This window comes from Cololabis saira, chromosome 4 (assembly GCF_033807715.1).
Source record: "Cololabis saira isolate AMF1-May2022 chromosome 4, fColSai1.1, whole genome shotgun sequence".
Taxonomy (NCBI): Eukaryota; Metazoa; Chordata; class Actinopteri; order Beloniformes; family Belonidae; genus Cololabis; species Cololabis saira.
Genome location: NC_084590.1, coordinates 18,812,197 through 18,833,197, shown reverse-complemented (window position 1 = coordinate 18,833,197; position 21,001 = coordinate 18,812,197). Strand labels below are relative to the sequence as shown.

General features: G+C 40.0%; 1 protein-coding gene across 1 annotated transcript in view; it reads right to left on the bottom strand.

Moving 5' to 3' along the window:
* Positions 1-918: 918 nt before the first annotated feature.
* Positions 919-21,001, bottom strand: part of clmpb (CXADR like membrane protein b) — an 80,987-nt gene continuing 60,904 nt past the window's right edge. Inside the window, exons 2-7 of the mRNA XM_061719056.1 lie at positions 18,643-18,794; positions 13,337-13,541; positions 8,999-9,166; positions 7,604-7,726; positions 6,311-6,452; positions 919-3,618 (exon numbers count right to left, since the gene is read on the bottom strand). Coding sequence (XP_061575040.1) covers positions 3,282-3,618; positions 6,311-6,452; positions 7,604-7,726; positions 8,999-9,166; positions 13,337-13,541; positions 18,643-18,794 — 1,127 coding nt within the window. The 3' untranslated portion in view covers positions 919-3,281. The remainder of the gene's footprint in view (positions 3,619-6,310; positions 6,453-7,603; positions 7,727-8,998; positions 9,167-13,336; positions 13,542-18,642; positions 18,795-21,001) is intronic.

The following is a 21,001-nucleotide window of genomic DNA, read 5'->3' as shown; positions in this document are numbered from 1 at the left end:
GTTATGAATTATGGACGTTCTTTGTCTCAAGACGCCGCCCCCACAAGCAAAAACATGACTGCTGCCTGTGGAGCCAACTACAATAGGCATAGAAAACTCAGAAAAAGCTAAAACTAACACTGCCAGTCTGCAGTCATACAGTATAAATTTAGGTAGAGGTTACTTTGCTTGACTGGATGCCTCTCACTCGGTGAATGGCTAACTTCAGAATGTGTGGGTGTGGCCCAAGGGCTTATACTGAATTTACATGCACACACCCACGCATAAGCATTCACAGACATTCACAAGCATGTATGCATGCAAGCACACACACACAAACGCTGCTCCCCGACACACACAGTAGCCCGCCTGGTCAAATATGAACTGCTGTCTTCATAGTTACATATAAAAGGCTTTTTTTTCTGTTTTCATTTTCTTTTTTTCAAAATTTTCCTTACAGTTGAGTCACGTGCGAAATCCCATGTGTGAAATCAAACCACATGTGCTTTTGAGACAGCTGCTGCAGATTTATAAGGGATATAAAACCGAAGCCCAAAGCCAATATCCAAAGAGAAGAAGGGCAGCGTTGTTTACAAGCTGCAAAATGAAAGTGTTGAACGTGCTATTTTGATGATTTGCAACTGTTGATGACAGTTGGAAAATGTGTCCTGAGAGTAAATATAGTTGGATTATAAAAACAAAACATTTTATTCTCAACTACAGTTGAGGGACGAATTAAAAAAAAAAAAAAAAGTTGGAAAAGCTGACCTCCTTCATGTATTTGACTATGTATTATATATATATATATATATATATATATATATATATATATATATATATATATATATATATATATATATATATATATATATATATATATATATATATATATATATGTATATATATATATATATATATATATGTATATATACAGTACAGTTTTAATCTTTAACAGTAGCCGCAGAACTAAATAGTACCGCCAAGAGCTCTGTTTCTTCCTTCAATTTGTCACTCGTCTGTAAATTGTACAAAAATCTAAATTTTAGCTAGGGTTTGTCAAAAGTATTCATAATGCATTTACAGTATTTACCATAAAAATGAGTGTGTTTTCCTGGAACACAGTGCAGCTTTGAAGATATTGCTTGACATTAACAAGTTCTCCAAAGGGCACTAAAAATCTGCCACTTTGCTTGGCTCAGACAAGTCATCTTTTTCTTTCTCTTCATTAATACTGTAGATCACATTAAGTTTTTATATCACGTGAAAGTGACATTGGAATTGGCATGTCAGCTGGAACACAGCATTTGTGCAAAAGAAAACATATGGTTTAAGTTCAGCCTGGGTTTCTCACTAGACTTTTGTTTGCAAGGGGAAATCTCCCCTCACATACCCTTATTATTAAATTAAATGACATCATGTGCATATATCTATCTGTATGTACAATATAAAACAAGACTGATTACAGAATGTACAGTACATTGTCCCATGGCTTGGGATTGCTTACTCACCATTCACTCTGCTTGGTCATCGCTAGGCTAAATCTCTTATTACTAGGGCAAGTTTATGAAGCTTTGCCTCTGAGTATTTCCCCGCTGTTGACCCTCAAAGCTGCACCTGAACAGAAACCACTGGTGTGCTGAAGCTAAGGACAAAGAAAGAAAGCATCACAGGGAGGAGGGGTTGCAAAGGCACACTAGATAGGCTACTTGCCCTTTTTTTCAGCTACTTTCAATCAAACTGCACTGGGTCTGTCCGAGGATTTGACAAAAGGGGAACTGGCTGACAACATGGCTGGACTATTAACCAAGCAAATGATTTGGCGAGACAGCAATCGGGGGTCAAATGCATCCAAGGAGAGTATTGACAATGATACCATACACACCCGAGACACTGAGTACTCTAGAATAACACTCCTTGTTCTGCTCATTCAGACATAGTGTTGTAAAATTGAATGTCACGGTCAATTCTTTGTGCCTTAGCTTGATTCAGTACATTAAAAGGAGATGAAAATAATGTAATCCACCACTTTTGTACTTCTCACATTCATGGTGACAGATTTTGGCTTCAGTTCAGAAATGGACTGGGGAAACTCAAGTGTTATTAAAAGCAACAATAATAATCCAACCTTTGGATTGGTGGCACTTCTTAATATCGGATGATTCTGTCACCCTTTTACAACCTACACAGGGAAAAGAGTCGCAGGAGAACAGAGGCAAACGAGAGGAAAGTCCAGCTGGTCTAATAAATGCTTACACCTATAGTTAAAGTATCGCTATATGCCTAATAAATACTAGATAATTTTTAAGGGAAGATATTTGGTACCAGAAAAAGGATGTCTACAGATGTGGACGGGACGTGGCAGGAAGGTAACAGCGGAACTGATTTGACTTCGCTGTCAATGCTACATCCTTGTACCTGAAGTTCCCCCCTGCTGATTGGTAAAGCAGATGAACTCTTTGCGAGCCAGCTGAGTCAGCCTCAGGACCGCTGTGGTTTCTCGTGGCTTCCTTATGAGAACACAAAAGGCCGAGAGCACTGAGGCAGATGATGCACATGCCGCGCACTATGTCTGTCCACACGGATGGGCACAGTCACCCCCTGCCCACGGGAGGCAAAGTGGTTTGTGGTTTCAGAGCAAGTGCTGGAAGCAGCCAGTCGGAGGTGCAGAGGGAGATGAATCAGAGAATCACCCCACACCCCAGACCTCTAATTAAAAATGGAACATATAAATATATAAGTCGCAGTCGCACGCTTGAACTTATTCCCCCCCCCGCATTTTACGACATGCTTGTATTCATCTTGGAAAACCGATGGTTAAAACAGAAGTATGACTCCATCGAGTTTGCCTAACTGTTTTTTCTTTTCCCAGTCTTCCTCTCTGCTGCTTGCCTAACCCTTTGATTTGATAAATAAATAAAAGCTCTACTAGGGGGCGTCTTCCACCTCGATGCACACGGTGCTTCTCTGTGCCTCTCAAAGCCAAAAGAAAGAGCTCAGAAAATAAATTCTGCCTTCTGCCAAGAGACACAAACAATGATGCATCTCAGGCCTCTGCTGTTTCTTTCGTTTTGTTGTTTTATGTATTTCAGTAGGAGACAAGCATGTCTTATTTTCCCTTTTTAAGTATTCATTCATTAAAAGTACTTTTGGACTTATAGTATTGATTCTTTTTATTATATCATTTTAACTAGTTGCATTTCTTTGTTTAGGGAAGAGTTTCAGTCTTTGGGGGCGGGGGGGTCTGGGGACTTGGGCAGGGCCGGGAGTCTCGCATGGCTGCCAGAAAGGGTCGGCTTTCAGTCCTACACAGTCTGAAAGGCCTTGGTCTGGGCGGGGACCATGAGGGTCGGGGGTGTGGGCCCAGACATGTTCCTTGAGTTGAATTTGGGAGTCGTAGGGGGCTCGGAGGTCTTGGGGTGCCCCACTGTGGTGTAACTTGTAGGGGACTGGGGGAAACCCGGTGGTTGTCCGTTTTCCTTGAGAGCTGCTATGGCAGGAGGACGGGGACGGTGGCCGCGCTGGGCGCTGTTGTGCACCATGGACTGGGTGGAGGAGGCGCCGGAGCGCGAGCTGCCGGAGCGGGATGAGGACAGGGAGTTTGGCTTTACCAGCTTGGCCTTGGGAGCCTCGGCATCCTCCCTGTGGTTGGACAGAAAAGCAAATAAACAGAGTTATTTCATATCCAACTTACATCTTGAAAAAAGAGATGAGGACCCCCAGGAACACAGCATGATGATATGCAATACAGCAGAGCCGAGTGTCACTCCCCTATACTATGGTAGGGCCTTAGACATGGGGGACTCACATTATGTCGGAGCCTCATGTAATTCATGAGATACCCCCCACCGTCTGAGTTAGAGACACATTTGCATGCAATAATGAAATATGCTGAAAACAGTAGTTCCCCAGAGACAACTGTTGAGCTAAAGGTTTTTGCTGAGAACATATTACAAAATGTATTTTTTTTTTCTCTATAACTTTTGCCTTAGTTTTTTCTTTTCTATTCCTTATGACTTTTCAAAAGAGCACAGAAGAAGTGCACCTGAATGACATCCGGTCGATGCATGCATGCATCTTATTAAAAAAGAATGGATTTTAATTCAAGAACTGCATATGTTTGCATTGACATCAATAAAACTATAATAATGGGGTTTCAGCAGGGCTTAAGTATTTTGTTGGGGAAATGCGAAGGTTAACGCACGGGTGACCTCAGCACTCTGGCTGTAGCATTGGATCTTGTGTTGTGTGTGATTTCTTTTTCCTAATGTATGTATTTGTTTATTAATATTAAAATAATGCCTTTTATTTTAAAACCACTCCCTATTTTCTTGGCTTTAAGATTAAATTCATTATAAAGGATGAAAAAATATCTAGAATTGCCCTGACGCTCAGTAAGAGGGCCATAACTGGCAACAACTGGCAAAACAGCTGAAATGTAGTCTCCCCCACCCCCAACCCCTGGTCATGAAAAAAGAAAAGAATGCATGTGCTTGCCTTTGAGAGACAAATAGGGCTAAACACAAAAAAATAAGCACCTTACATGGCCATTTTGACTTCTTACTGCATTATTTCTGTGCAGGACGTCTGTAGGATTGCTTATTAACTAACACGTTCCTTCACAAATACGTGTGTTTACAAGTACAGTGAAAAGGGAAAGCATTAATGGCATGTTTGGTGTCGTGGTTTCATGTTGGAGAGAGAAGCAAATGAGAAAAACATGTTTCATGTCAGCAGATTTCCAGGTTGAGCTGGCTACTTGGTCTGTTTTATTTATTCTTGCAGTGTAACAAAGACATTCATTTAGTCAAACCGTACAGTTACACACATCCAGAGATTCCAGAGCTTCACTGCCTGCACTCTTTGCTGCAAATGTTTTCCTTTCAAACCCTCTCTGGAGGTATATTAGACTTAAGGTGTACCCTTTGATCCCCCATATTCTGCTTTTGTCCTGATGATGATCCATGAGGTAATTATCATTGCAACTTTTAAGTTTTGGAGAAGTTAGCGTCTGATTGTGGGAAACCCGGGGTGTACTGAAGGACATGGTGTGATGAGCATATACCAGTGACTGAAGGGGCGGACAAGTTTGCTACAAAGATGACAACATGGTCCAAATAAAGCAGGTCAAATAGCTGTGCTAGGTTGTTGAATTGTGTGTTTTGTTTTGGTCAAGTTTGAGTTTGAACTTGTCAGTGGCAAGAAACAAGCACTTTAAAGAGTGATTTATGCTTCTACACAACAACAATGCAGGTGGCCTACATACAGAACCCCCATTGGCGGTGACGCCACTAAATGCTAGGTGGTGGTGTGGCTTCTTCTCTGCAGCATTGTACCTAGCAGTGCTGAGCTCCCTTTTATTGACTTCCTGTGTATAACTCAGACAAAAAGCAATGGAGCAAAACCAAGGACATCTTATGAGAGTTTGAACTGATAAATGGTGACCAACAATAACTATTACTGACATTACAGCAAACATTTTATACCATCTATCTTGAAAACAACAAAGAAGCAGCAGTAGCGGGAAACACGTGAAACGAAATGCAAGGCTACTAAGAAGACCATCACATTGGTGTCAGCGCAATGCGTAGTTACGATTTCTGGGAAGGTGGACGGGAGAGGTTTTGATCTAGCCTAGGGTTCACAGCTACAGCAGAGATATGTCATTGGCTTGACATAGAAGCATAAATCACGCAGAACGTTGATCCCACAGATAGCTCAGGTTGCCTGGTTATAGCACCGATGGAGGAGAAATAGAGGTTTAAAAGTGCTGGAAATTTCCCACAAAATGTAATTAAATATATACAAACACAACAAAGTTATAAAATTGGATTATCAAGCAGTTTGAAACCATCCTCAAGGAGAGAAACCCCAGGTGGCCGACCTTGTGAGGGCTATATTTGTATCATGTTGTACTGTTTAAAGCTTTTCTTTTGCTTTCCGGGATCAATCACACACAAAATAACTCCAAATATCTAGTACGGTAGGTAACTGATATATGGATATAGCTCGTATCTAAACCTAGCGTCTGATGTATTATTTCTGCATTATGCCACCTTGGTGTAAATTAGTAAATCATCAAACAGGAGTCAAGCTTCTAACAGCAAGTGATTATGATAGGAGAACAAATGTTTGAGCTTATCTCAAATTAAACACTGCAAGGCAACTTCCTCAAAGAGTTACAAAGATCAAATGAAGAATAGACTCGTGCTAGAAACACATGAACACACTAAAACACACACACCTCAAGTCCCATGCACTCTGAGTTGTGAAAATTGGTGATACAGTTGATAGAAGAAGAAGAAGAAAAAAGAGAAGTAGATTATCATTAAACCTGATCTCATTTGGGGTCTCCTCCTCCTCGTACTTCTTTTTCTCTTTCTTCCGGAAGACGAGCCAGATGATTAATATGACAATGAGAACACCGAGGGATATTCCCACTACTGCGCCCGCCACCATCCCCACATCCCTCACATCTGCGGAGGAGAAAGAAAGAACTGATGAGAGATAGTTTTAGTCGCTGTCTCTGGTGAAATCAAATGAGTAGTTTCCACTCTTAGTCTTACACTCCTAAATACTTATATTTTATGCCCATTTACCAGAGAGGCAACCCACTCCTGGCTCTGAGCCCCTCTTTATTCAATTTAACACCGGCGCTGAAGGACACTTTCTGCTGATACGCTAGGTCTGTCAGATCCGTCTGTCCTGTGACACTCTGGGAATGTATTAGTCTGACAGTGAAACATGGCCTTTGGAGCAGGGGTTGTTACAAGTAAGCCACCATTTTAAGTTTACTGCAGGGCAGTGTTGAAGCACTGGATTGAGAACGGAGAGGATGAATGCAGATAGATGCAAATGCAATTTCAGCTGCAGTTTGAAACAATGACCATTAATCTGCGTGGCAGTTTGGTGTGAATTCAATGCTATTCAATGGGTCATGACACCCCCAACCCCTAAGATAAATAAATAAAAAAATAAATGAACTAGGGCTGGGCGATATGGACCAAAAGTCATATCTCGATATTTTCTAGCTGAATGACGATACTCGATATATATCGATATTTTTTCTGTGCCTTAATTGGGGTTTCTCCCAAAGCATTATAGCATAGCATCTCTGTTAGCATCTCTGTTAGCATCTCTGTTAGCTTCATTTTTTTCTGAGGCAAACCCTTAAAAAAACAGTCAGTTTTAATACAAAGCCTCGTGCCAAATGTCACACAGGTTCCTTTATTAACAGAGGTCTGCACAATATCAAAATGTATAAAACAAATGAATTAAAATAAACTGCCTGCATATATAGAATAAAAATGCTTCTTGAATAAAATAAAACAAATATCCCTTTCCTGCATAACAATTAAATTAAAATACACTGTGCAATTAATACAATGTAGACAGTAACAGGCAGACTTTTCCACTGAGGTTGACAGTTGTGCAAATAACAAAACATTTGTGCAAATCTCAAATAAAACATTCAAGTCAATTTGTCACAAAATAAGCTATATCAAAATCATAATTTTTTTTTTTTTAAATCGATATAAACGATATTGTCTCGTACCATATCGCGTTTGAAAATATATCGATATATATTAAAATCTCGATATATCGCCCAGCCCTAAAATGAACTCACGCTGCATTGTGACCTCAATGGTGCAGTTTTCCTCTCCCACGTCATTGCTCGCTGTGCACCTGTAGACGCCTGTGCTGTCCATGGTGAGATTCCTCAGGGTGACAATCTCTGGATTTTTCAGATCTGGTGAGTAGAGAGAAAAAGAAAAAGAAAAAAAACAAAACAAATCACAGATTTTTTTTAAGAAAGACTGTTTGTGCCATGACAGAAAAAAACCCTGAAGCACACTAAAACAATAAAGAAAGAAGAGACAGAAACATGACGGATAGACAAATAAAGGCATTGATATGGCGTTTGCTTTAGGATGAAGCCAATCGCACCCAGGTGGACTAAAAGACACAGATTGACAGAGCTCCTCCGCCTCGTGGGGGATTAAGTCGCTCCGACCACTGACTACCATATGATATTACCTTTCTCAAGACCCATAAATAATGGCTGCTGAAGCTTTGAGTAGTAAAAACTAATTAGTCTGAACAGGTGTTGTTTGGTGGATGTCGTTAATTTGAAGGTTTTTGTCTACGCGCGGCTCATGGATACAAGTTAACCACTGGAGGGAAGCCAGAGACAGGGAGGTTATCACACTTCTGCCAGTTTGCAGATACACAACAGAGGAGCACACCTACCGTTGGAACCTCTCCTATAAACTGTCTGTTACTATTCTACTGTTTAGAGGGAGATATGCTTAATTATGATCCAAGAGACGTGCCAGAATATACATGGTGTGAGAGTGAGTTAAGTGGGCCTCTGGGTTTTTGCAGCATATAGCAGTTGATTCTCTCCACGTTACGCTCAAATCTCAAATGTTCTCCCTCTGTCTTCATGCATGCGAGAAAAAATCACTTGAACGAGATGGACAATCCAAATTAATTAGATCCCAGTGTCAGCCGGAGTCAGTGTGCTTGTATTAGCCATCCACACAAAATAAAACTAGAAACCATAAGGCTGTCTTTGCTTGGATTTCTTGGAATTAAAAACACGCCTTGTGGGCAGAGTCTAACCGTGCGGATGTGAAAAAACCCACACTTGTCCAAACATATTAACGACATCAGTGGATCAAACTGAACCCAGCAAAGTTTTTTGTTGCTTTTAATTTCTCAAATGAAGCAGGAAAGTCTTATCGGTTGGACAATGCTTGAGATATTTAGGTGTCAGTGTTTGAAAATGTGTGAAAGTGTATTTGGGAGGAGGTGGAAAATATATACAGTAGACATATATATATATATATATATATATATATATATATATATATATATATATATATATATATATATATATATATATATATATATATATATATATATGCAGATCACCAGTATAGAAATTAATCTTCATAGGTTTTCTCTGCTGAGGGCTTGAATGCTGAATCAGCACTCTGGTATCAATTACTTTTCTTACCTATCAGCGCCAGGTTTGGCAGCTTTCCCAGACTCTTGCCTTTGTCCAGGACTCGCTCCCACTTGTAGCTAATGGGGTCCGAACCATCGCTGGATTTACAGCTGAGCTTGACATCACTGCCCTCCAGGAGCTTGCCATCCATCCAGCACTTCGGCTTGGAGGGCTTGACTGTGAGACCGTAAGATGATCAGAAACAGCTGGGTTTAAATGTGCACCGAGCAGGAAAAGTTATTATTTGTCAAACTGGAACAGTAATAATATACATTCATATAATATATGTAGTATAATAAAATAATGACAGTTTTGCAGGTTTAATTTAAATTAAATAACAGTGGGCTGACAATCAGTTATCAAAAGATTGCTTTTTCAGTCATAGCAGATTTCTGTGGTTGTTTCACTGACAATGAATGAGCTATTGCAGCTGTGCTCTCTCTGGAGAGTAGGGAATAAGTTTGAACTGTTATTCCTGTTGTAAAAAGAAGTACTTAAGCTAACACGAATCATTCACAGTTAATCAAATCAACCCTTCCTTACTATTTCTTGGAAGATGGAATACAGCAGTGTCTCCCAGTAAAGGCCCTCAGGACGCACAGGTTGTTTTAGGGTGAACTCAAACTATGTGATCTTAAACATCCCCAAGCACAAATCACCCCAAAAGTCTGGTTCATCTGGAAAGCTAACATAGCTGGTGGAAGTACATTGGCACCCTCAACTTAGTATTTTGTTGCACAGGCTTTTGAGGCCATCGCTGGAATCAGGTGACTTTTGTAGCGGTCAGTGAGACCTCTCCACCTGTGGACAGGTATCCTGCTCCACTCCTCATGAGCAAACTGCTCCAGCTGCCTCAGGTTAGACGAGTTCCATCTCTAGACTGCATTCAGCTCTTTCCGCAGATGTTCAATTGGATTTAGATCAGGACTGAGATGGACACTTCAGAATAGTCTAATATTTTGTTCTCATCCATTCTTGGCTGTTTTTACTTGTGATTTTTGGGTCATTATCCCGTTGGAGGACACATGACCTGCAACTGAGACCAAGCTTTCTGACTCTGGGCAGCAACAGTTGGCTCCAGAATGTGTTTATAGTCTTGAGATTTCATTGTAACCTCCTCCATGTTTCACATCTGTGAACTGATGAAAACATCTCCAGTTTTGTCTCATCTGTCAAAAGGAAATTCTCCCAGAAGCTTCGTGGTTTGTCAATATGCATGAATACAAGTTCCAGTCTGCCTTTTCTATGATTTGCTTTCAGCGGTGGAGTCCTTTGTGGTCCACTTAGGCTCACAAGGTGACAGATGATGTGATCAGACACTGTTGCCAGATCACCTTGGCTTTCACCTTGAATCTCTTTTGAAGATGTTCTGGGTTCTTTGGTTGCCATTCGTACTATCCTTCTTTTAAGTTTCTCATCAGTTTTTCTACTGCAGCCACGTCCAGGGAGGCTTGACTCCAGTCCTGCGGTCTCTAAACCTCTGAATACATTTTCAGCTGTAGTCACAGGACCATGGAGCTGCTTGGAGACGGTCTACTAGCCTTTACCTTTAACATGTTTGTCAATAACTTTCTTTTTCATCTCCTCAGGCCATTCTCTTCTTATTCAGTGTGTTGAACACCATGATACCAAACAGCAGAGGGATGACGTTTCACCCTTTAAATACACAGATGGACTAACAGCAACATTAAAGACACTCATGATGTTAATTACCGGACACACTTTAGTTTAAAATGTCATTATGCTCAAATTATTTTACATCTTTTCTAGGGGAACCGACTGCAACCTATCAAGGCCAGTTTTAATGGTCTGTTTTTTTTAAAATAATTCTATTGAGCTAATTTAAAAAAAAAAATTAGATTTTCGTCAACACATTTTCAGTAAATTACTATTTATCATCACTTTGATCAGTTTTAAGTTATTTCACTGACCACCGGGTTTTTCTTTATTTAAGGGATGCACACCAACTAATTTGTCCAAATGCAAACACTTGGACGAGCAAATGTTGTGTATGCAAAGGATGCATGACGTTAATGTTGACCATTTTCTAACATATCTGCATAATCACAAAATTAAAGAATGCATGAGGGCTGTATTTGACCATGAAGAACTGAGAAAAGGCACAAATTCAATCATATTGCCATCTTACTATATGTGCTGATTTTCTGACTACGTGCACTTTTTGTAAACACGTGGGTCCTGGAGGCCTGGGTTACATAACATGCTATGTATTTTCTTCTTCGATAAAAAGTTTTACGTCTGTATTAGCTATTCAAAAATGTAAAGAAAACAAATATCTCATCAGAATTCAAAACAACAGTCACTGAAGAGTAAATACATAAAATAGACAACAAACGCCTGCATGGCTTATTGATGGCATGTTTTACATGCACTATAAACATCCATAACGTAGTTATGGATTGAAAATAATTTCTAATAGAAGGGTTCATTCTAGCTTTCTGTTGCAGGTATTTCTTAGAACCGGTTACACCAACAGAAATTCCCACGGTGACAGAATCGATGTGAACCAAAAGCAGGCTACGCTGGCGGTAACAGGTTCTCCACAGGTCCAGGTTTTGTTCGTAGTCGGTCACAGCTGCAGGCGCAGCACGGCGAGGCTGGAGCTCTCTGAGTTCTGCACAGCTGCTCTGCTTAGATACTTGCTGAGAGGAACTGATACGCTATAAATAGAAACCAGCACACACTTTTTTCCATCCCAAGCAGCATATTTTTAGATGAGTGGCGAACTATATTTATATATCAGCTTTGTATTTTTGTACCACTGTTATGTTTGCAGTGTTGAATTATGTTTTGTGTGTATGTGTGTGTTCATTGCTGCTGCTTTTGTGGATAATGTGAGTAGGCCTGACATAGAGGCTTGTTGTGGGAATGTCAGCGCGTCTTCTCCTCACAAACTCAGTGAGAAATATAATAAGAGGAGCGCCGAAGCCACATTTACCCATCTCTCAGCTCTGTCAGGGTCAATAAGGCTCAGACGCAGTACAAGTGGTTTGAGTGCATGAGATCAGTATACTCAAACCACAAAACACTATGTAGAATATACACACCTAAGACAGGAGTCTGCATAGGCAAATTCACACATCCTGTTACCAAAACAGGAAGACACCCAGCGACGAACGTGCAAGCTCAGGCATAATGCAACATCCACAACCACTGGAGGCATACACAAACACTGGCACACGCTCAAATGCATCCACTCGCATTCGCCGTCTCATGCCAAGCCAGCTACCAGCCCGGCTGCCAAGCTTTTATCTTTGCGTGGGGAACGGGGGAAAAATGCAAATGTTCGTCCCTCTAAAAATCAAAAGTGTCACCGCAAAGCTGAAGGCAATTTGTAAAAATCGCGGCTCCAACTCCCCGGCATGTCTTTATGGAAGTGAGAGGAGAGTGAGAGCGAGAGGATTAACAGAGTGTTCCATTAGAAAACCAATAACTGCTGGTTGAACTAATCTCCCATGATGTTTTAATAAATCGCCTGCTTTTCTGACATTGAGAACGATCTCGCTCCTCCCGCTGGACTTTGTTCCTGGCTCTTGTGGTGCAGCCGCTCCTCTTTCGCTGTCTGTCCTTCAAAGCTGTGAAGCTATTTTTGATATGCACGCAGCGACACATACTGTATTAGCATGAGCAAGTTGTAAAGCTGAGCCATTTATAGCCATCTGTTGTATTGGTCAAATGGGGAAAAACAGACGAATGAAAAAGACCAGGATGAAATGAACAATGACTTTGCTGGGGCTTATGAGGACAAAACAAAGCAGGCTGTTCTAAATCTGACCAGAAAAAAAATATTGTATTTCCGAGCAGCTTATTTTTACTTAAATTGATCATGACTCATTTTTTCAAAAGGTTGTTCTCAACAATAGGATTACACGCTGTACGTCAACCCAACAAAAAAGACCTGTTATCTACCTTCTCATTACGCAAAAATATGTTAGAAGTGAACTTGTGGATGTTTGTGGATGTGACTCGGTCCCAAACTTCATCGCTTGGTTCTTTGCTCTTCCTGCATGTTTCTGGTCTCACCTCATCAACAAGCCAATCCAAAGGAACCCAAACAGCACGGGCAAAATCAAATCACACAGTCTGAATCAAATTGAATCATTAGATCAGTCAGCATGACGGAGGAAATGTGCCAAGCTAATGATCTCGTCATTAAGTCTCCATGTCGATGTGTGCAACGGATTTCTTGCTCGTGTTGTTTTCCATGTGCTGATGGCGTTCTTCGTGACCTGACTGCATGTGCGTGGCCCCTGTGTGTGCGAGTGTGTTTGTGCTACTTGAGTCTACGTGTGTCTTTGCATACTGTATGTGTCTGAAAATACTCACCCAGGACGATGAGGTTGACCTGGCTCCATTGGTACTTCCCCCCAACCTTGACTTTACAGTAGTATTCCCCAGAGTCGGTCAGCAGCAGGTCACTGATCAGCAGGGAGGCATCTCCGCCCAGGTACTCCCCAGCAAAGGACAGACGGCTGGCTTCGCTGCCCGCGGGCTCGTTGGTGTACACGTGGCCTCCGGAGAAGGTAATAATCTGGAAGTGGAACGTGACACAAGCAAACACTTATTTAAACATTGAGTCTGTTGAACGCAAAGTTTGACGTGAGACAAGGTTCTAAAGGCTCATCTTAGATTAGATCCCTGCTTCTGAACAAGCGTTTCCTTCTCCGTCCTTTTGAAACAATCCTTTCTGGACCCTGTATTTACATTTCAACTGCTTCTGATTTCAGCAGTCATTGTATTAATGCAGCCAATCACCCATGCAGAAATTTGCTTTCACTTAACAGCACGTCTGCTTAACTTAATTCTGGGCCTCAAGAGGAATACCCTCGATATGTTTGACTGCCAATAACACTTAAAATTACATGACTCTAAGGGTAGTGTACGCACAGCTGAGTCCCTCGTCGTGAGAAAAAAATGGACTCCCGGGCCGTACTGTATGAGTAACACTGTTAACAATCCTATTATGATGAACACCTGGGAAATAATACTTCACAAATGAAGGAATTTGCTGGAATGTGGCCGTCCTGACAGCGTTTGTTTAGTAGATTATCTAAGAGCGCTGATATCTCCTGTCCCTGTGCAATCAGAGCTGTCAAAAAAGAAGAAAGGGATTAAAAGAAAAAATCTATTCCAGTACAGATAGAGGATTAAGATACTCTGTTATTACCCAGGGGCCTGTTATTTTATCAGCACAATAAAAACAAGAAAGTGCATTCTGTAAAACTGTATTTTCAAAAAAAATCTGGGACAATTAAGACTTAGACGTTTGTTAACTCACTTTTCATTAAAAAATCTTCTCATTGTTAGATTACATTTAGACCTGGACCTAGCAGTTCTGCGAGGTGTCCTTTGAAGTATTTAGAGCACAACTTTGGTGTGATTATGTAAATGAGTGGATGAGCTATTTTGCTAGATTTTCATGAATGTCAAATTCTTCTCTTTTATGATTTATGACTCTGTCTTTGAATGACTGCCAAATGTCTGCAGCAGGGCCTGTTCAGCATAACTTCCCCTAAACTCAGCATTTGGGGCTTGGTCAATAATAATGTATATGTTGGTTAACATTTTTGAATATGTAAATGATTAACGATGACCTGATTTCAAAGAGGAACAAAATTATGCAACTGAAACAATTAATTAACCATTTAAATCTAGCTAAAGTGTGGTCACCATTTGACAAGGTTCAGAGTTTCAAGTGATTTTTTTTATCTAACTAATTGCTTTTCTTGGGTTTTATTGCCTATTTTTTAACCAATTTCTCCTGAAAAAAGCCTTTTGTGTGAGATTTTTGGATTGTTTTGCATGCACTGCTCAGAGGCACATCCAGGGAGACTCTCACATTTAGGTCTTTCAACTGTTGTGTATTATGGATTTAAATGGCTCCATCCTGCTGTGAATCAAATCAACCTCCTTTCATTGCATTTTTTTCTTTAACAAATGATGTGATGCTTTAATCTAAAATATTCTAGTATTTCATTTAATATTCTCTAGCAGTAAAATGTTCCCACTGCAACTGGCTGCATTATCTATTGATACATGTGTGTAAAAGTTGGAAAAGCTGCTCCATTTTTCCACTTCAGACCTCGGCTCATTGTGACCACAGAAGAAATTCCAACATGTCCAAGATGTTTCCAACAGGCCCATTATTCATTTGCAAGCTTTGGATGCTACACGTTTTAGTGAAGACAAAGGAAAGTGTCTCTGCTGATTGTTCCTCAGTGAAGGTCCTATTTTGTGCAGCTGTTGCAGGACAGTAGGACAGATAATTTTTTCATCATCTTACTTTCAGATGCAACGGTGAAGGCGTCCTGAAAGTGAAATCTGCACTGGAACAGACCCCACAGTGGACTTCCGTGGCCAAATCTGGTGATACTACTCTGGTATACTCTGATGCTGCCATATCTTTTTCTACGTATTTAATTTCACTCACTTTACAGTTTGTTTGTTTTTTGTGTTCCTATCGCAAAAGTGACAGTTTTCACCCTTTAGTTAAAAAAAAAAAAAGATGACCCACTGCAGCACAACTAGACCCATTTAAAATCAGCCATGTAACCTGAAGACACACGTAATATACTTTTTTTTGCCTTTTTTCTTTTTATCATATTTGCAAAAATTGTAGAATGTTGTATAGCATCTTTCAACATATGTTCCTTTTTCTGCCTTTGCGTAGATTTATTCTTAGTGTGTCTATGTGCCTCTCTGTTCTTTGTTAGTTCCATCCACAAACACAAACACAAACACAAACAAACACAGCTGTCACAGTGGCCTATTACTCAGGGCAAGCGAGAGCCTGCAGATGGGGACTGCTAAATGCTGGTGCCACAGCACATCAGCGCCCTAGAAACAAGGACACCTACTGGGATCACAGGTGATGACTGGCCTCTTACACACACACACACGCACACGCACATATACATATACATATATATATATATATATATATATATAAACAAATCTGGGAGTAATTCAAACTTCAATACGTAATAAACACTAGAAAATAAAAAAAATGATTTTCTATGTATTATTTGAAATATCAGGCTTTATATGGTTAAAAGTATCTGCCTTTGGGTGCAACTCTTCTTTTCTTTCTTTTTTATAGAGTACATTTATTACTCTCAGGTATGTGGGGGGGGTTGTGTTACATCATCGTGTGTATTCATGCCTGTGGTTATGTCTGGCTGCATTATTCACACACACTTATGAGGCTGATAGAGAGATACTGGAAGTCCTGATTAGTGTGAGGAATTAAAGGAGAATTTAGCAAAATGACCAAAGGCTTTTAGTTTGCAATTAAAATAAGGTGGTTTATTTATTCATTAAAAATTGTAAATACTGCAACAAAACATTTAAGTATTCCTATATCATATTAAATGACAAAAAAAGCTAAACTGAGCCTTTTTTTTTTAATGTTTATAGGACTTTATCATTCGCTAACAAAATAAGATTATGCCGTCTAATAAAAAGAAGACTTTTGAAGGAATGATGGGAGGAATATAGTTACACCCAGAATACAGTCAGCAGTGGAACATTTAGTATATCAAGGTTTTATCTCTGGCTGGTCAAAACAAGTTTTACCAGTGGATACTGGGCTTTTAAATATGTACACTGCAACATTTTTCTGTGTACAAAATAAGAGGCAGATATCTGTGGGCACAGGCATAGAGAGACTCCACCTTTGATTTTTGCAGTCATGTGCTGGGGCAGCAGCATCAGAGCCAGTGACTCTCTGAAGCTGATAGAGAGCGCTGGCTCTGTGCTGGGACTGTTCTCCAGACCAAAGAGCTGGTTGTGGAGAGATTTCAAACAAGCTGGTCAGCATGATACCCAACACCTTCTGCGAAACCTACTGATCTGAACTCAGGGAAGTGTGAAAACGTGATGTTACCTTCAAATATGAGCCCGACATCTCATATATGTGTTGGCTAAACGTCAACCCTCGGTTTAAACTTCCTAGTACACACCAACTGATTGATCGGTGTAACTTTGCTTATCTACCAACCTTAAGTCTGAAAGCAAGGTGTGGTAAGAAAGCCAAATAAAAAGTAAACAAAAGATACAAACAAACAAAAAGAAAGTATACAATTGCTTTATTACTTAATTTACTTTAACTTTATTGCAGACTTACAGTTACCCAGGTGCTGAATTTAACCAGGTGATTGATGTGTTTAAACGTAACCAAACACAGATTAAAAACCAAAGTCAAGCTCAGAACAAAACAAGGAAATGCCAAGTACGGGAGACAAACTGAGGTCTGAATGATGGTCGTGGGTCTTTATGTTGCACAAGTTGTATGAAAAGTGTAAAGTTTGTTTAACTGATTGAAAGTACCAATCACGGCCTGAGGATTGTTGCGTTCAAATACCGATGGTATTTTGAATATCTGACCACACGATAAGGCAAGGCAAGGCAAGTTTATTTGTATAGCACAATTCAACACAAGGTAATTCAAAGTGCTTTACATCAACATTAAAAGCAGCAAGAAACAATTAAACAGTAAATAAAAAATGAAATGAAATAAAACGATGAGTGTTTTAATATTGTTATTTTGGTGAACTCTGTGACTACTGTTCCATTGTTCCATCGGAAGCCCATCTGTGTCCTGAACACATGTTGCCTGTACATTTGCTAAAAGCAGCTAAATGTTGACAAGATGCTCTTTCCTTTTAAACACGGGCTTCCAGCGGAAAAAAAAATTATGATTTATTCATTCAGCTACGGGCGCAGTGTCTATCCTAATCAAATTTTCAGACATTTGATTTTAATTAATGGTGCATTCAATGTTATCTACCCTTTAAATATTCATTGCAATGTGGCAGCTCCCCTCTAAAATCATCAAAGCGTGAGCCACTTGTTTTCCTCTTGTCTTTTCTTCACGTCTGCCCTTCTATTCCTCCCCACACCCTACAACTCTTTCCTTTCTAGCAGTTTTGCTCTTCTCTCTCTGCCACAAACAAACAGTGTAAGAGCAAGCAGCTTCCAAAAAAAACAAACCCAGTTTCCTTCGCTTCGATATCATTGATTTTTTTATTCTCTGTTAAAAGGTTCTACGTTGATTTGGGAAACAGAAAAGCAATTGGTCAAAGCCATCTAATATTGTGAAAATGGTGATTAAAAAAAATAAGTTAAGCCCTTTAAAAACTTCAAGTGAGTTGTTATATTGTAAAACTCACCCACACGGCATGAAAAGCCTTATTGATCATCTTATTGATCATCTTATTCTACAGGTTTTGTTGTATGTTTTTGTTTTTTAATTGCCAGCTTTTTTTTCTTATTCAGCAATTAATTGTAACACATGCTTTTTTTTTTGTTTTGGCATTTATTTAATACAACAACTTTTTATAACTTAATCTGAGTGTAACCTAATGAAAAGTATTAAGAAGTACTTTAGAGGGATGGACTTGAATTGACTATTTTTATATTGATACAGTTGTCCTTCATCAAGTGCCTCAATATTCTTCACACTTAAATAATTTTAGAGCCTGACAATCATAGACAGTTCCAGTCCAATACTGTGGACTGTGTCTGAAACCAGTCAACATTGGTCAGCTGTAATTAGAAAGAGAATTAGAAAACTATCTTGAAGAGGAAATACGTGCTCACAGGAGGTAGAAAGAATAAAAAGAAGGTCTTACCACTCCCTGTTTTGAATTTGGTTTCTGCAGTAGCCACTCGATGTCAAGAGAGTCGGACGACGGGAACTGGTGGCGGCATGGTAATGTGGCATTGTCCCCAACAACCTTCTTCATGTCCGTCTGGGCAGCCACCGACAACAGGCTGAGTAGAACTGAGGGAGAGAGGAGACAAAAAGGTGAAACAAACAGGTAGATGTGGGCACTAGGTTGACTCAAGCATTGGGCAAAAGGCGGGTTCTGTGGACGGGAAGCAAGAATGTGTTGATAGAGTAAATTTGCGATGGATAACGCACAGAGAGACATGACCCAGAATTAGGGCTGGGCGATATGGATCAAAAGTCATATCTCGATATTTTCTAGCTAAATGGCGATACTCGATATATATCGATATTTTTTCTGTGCCATAATTGGGGTTTCCCCCAAAGCATTATAGCAAAACTTCTCTGTTAGCTTAATTTTTTTCTGAGGCAAACCCTTAAAAAACAGTCAGTTTTAATACAAAGCCTCGTGCCAAATGTCACACAGGTTCCTTTATTAACAGAGGTCTGCACAATATCAAAATGTATAAAACAAATGAAATAAAAATAAACTGCCTGCATATATAGAATGAAAATGCTTCTTGAATAAAATATAACAAATATCCCTTTTCTGCATAACAATTAAATTAAAATACACTGCGCAATTAATACAATGTAGACAGTAACAGGCAGACTTTTCCACTGAGGTTGACAGTTTTTCAAATAACAAAACATTTGTGCAAATCTCAAATAAAACATTCAAGTCAATTTGTCACAAAATAAGCTATATCAAAATCATTAAAAAAAAAAAAAAAAAAATTTAAAATCGATATAAGAATATTGTCTCATACCATATCGCGTTTGAAAATATATCGATATATATTAAAATCTCTATATATCGCCCAGCCCTACCCAGAATCCCACTGACCTTATGAATGCTGAGAAACTACGTGCCACACGGACACGGAAAAGAAACGGAATGGGACCTGTGTTTACAGGGAATGCATACTGGAATGGAAACTCCAGGAGAAAGTATTTTGTTGATCTTTTGGCTCACAGATGACTACGTGGTCTGGTAAAATGCCAGCCGATGGCCACTCTCTCATTACTGATGAATCCCAAAGTGTAAACACATTCAGTCACGCATCTCTCCTCAACTGCTGCAGCAATTGCATATACATCTAAAATTCAACCAAAATAATAACCCCAAAAAGACAAAAAAAATCATCCAGTTATCCCAGTTAAAAGCTGGTGAAACTCTGTATTAATTACAAGTGTGTTCACAAGTGAGGGACTTTGGGCAGTGGCCAGAATGGCAGGGCCTGTGTGTCGGTGGGGGAGCAACATGGCTAATTTATTGGAGGAAGCTGGACAGCCCTGTGGGCCAGAGTGGAATTAGCCGAAGGCGTCATTGGGGGTTTAGTGGAAGCTGAAATGACGGATGGTGTGTGTGTGTGTCTGAACGGGTGGTGCATTGGTGGGATATTTGACTCTCTCCACCTGGTACAAAGTACAATGCTATAGAGCTTTTCTTAGTTCACACACTCATATATGACATATATTTTAGGCTCTACAGCATTTAACTTAACTGCCCGCCTTTTATTTAATTGCTGAATGAGCCAATAGCCCGAGGGAGCTCAGAGCGCTTAAAATAAAAGTTATTAAGCTTGGCAGATGCTCATTTGAAGTGAAATATGCAGGCTGTGGAAATATTGTTGCTTCATCCTATTAGCATACTTCTCATCAGGTGCTCTAAACTAACAAACACTCTTATTTACCGTACAGAGAATAAATAGACATAATGTAGGGGGAGACATAATGGAAATCATTGTTGACCTTGTGATGGAGTGACTCAGTCTGGAGACGATGACTGACAGAATGCCTCTGTTTGCAACATTCACCATCACATACTGTCAAATGTTCCACAAGAGGCCAGCCCTCTCCGGGCGCCTGTCCACTTGTTCCCTGGTCCACCGTCACAGGAGCCACAACCCTGTCCCATAAGTGATCTTTGGGCCAATGGAAATGTCAGCTCTGCATTGTGAAACCAATGACTCATTGCTGATGCAGGACGCAGAGGAAAAGAAACAACTTCTCCCAAAAAGAGCTTCATCCATGCAGATGACATTACTTGGTGGCTTTCAGCAGTTCTTCACAATTTGATGAAGTTCTTTGACAACTGTGTTCTCAGCTTTAAACGCCATCCCCAGGCTCCTTGCTGTCAATCAAGTTTAAAGTCTCCCGTTGGCACATAGGTATGACAAAGAGAGTACTTTGCTGGTGGCTGAGTGCTTCCTTGTTCGTTTGGCTGCCCAAGAATTCCCATATAAATGGCTGAAGTC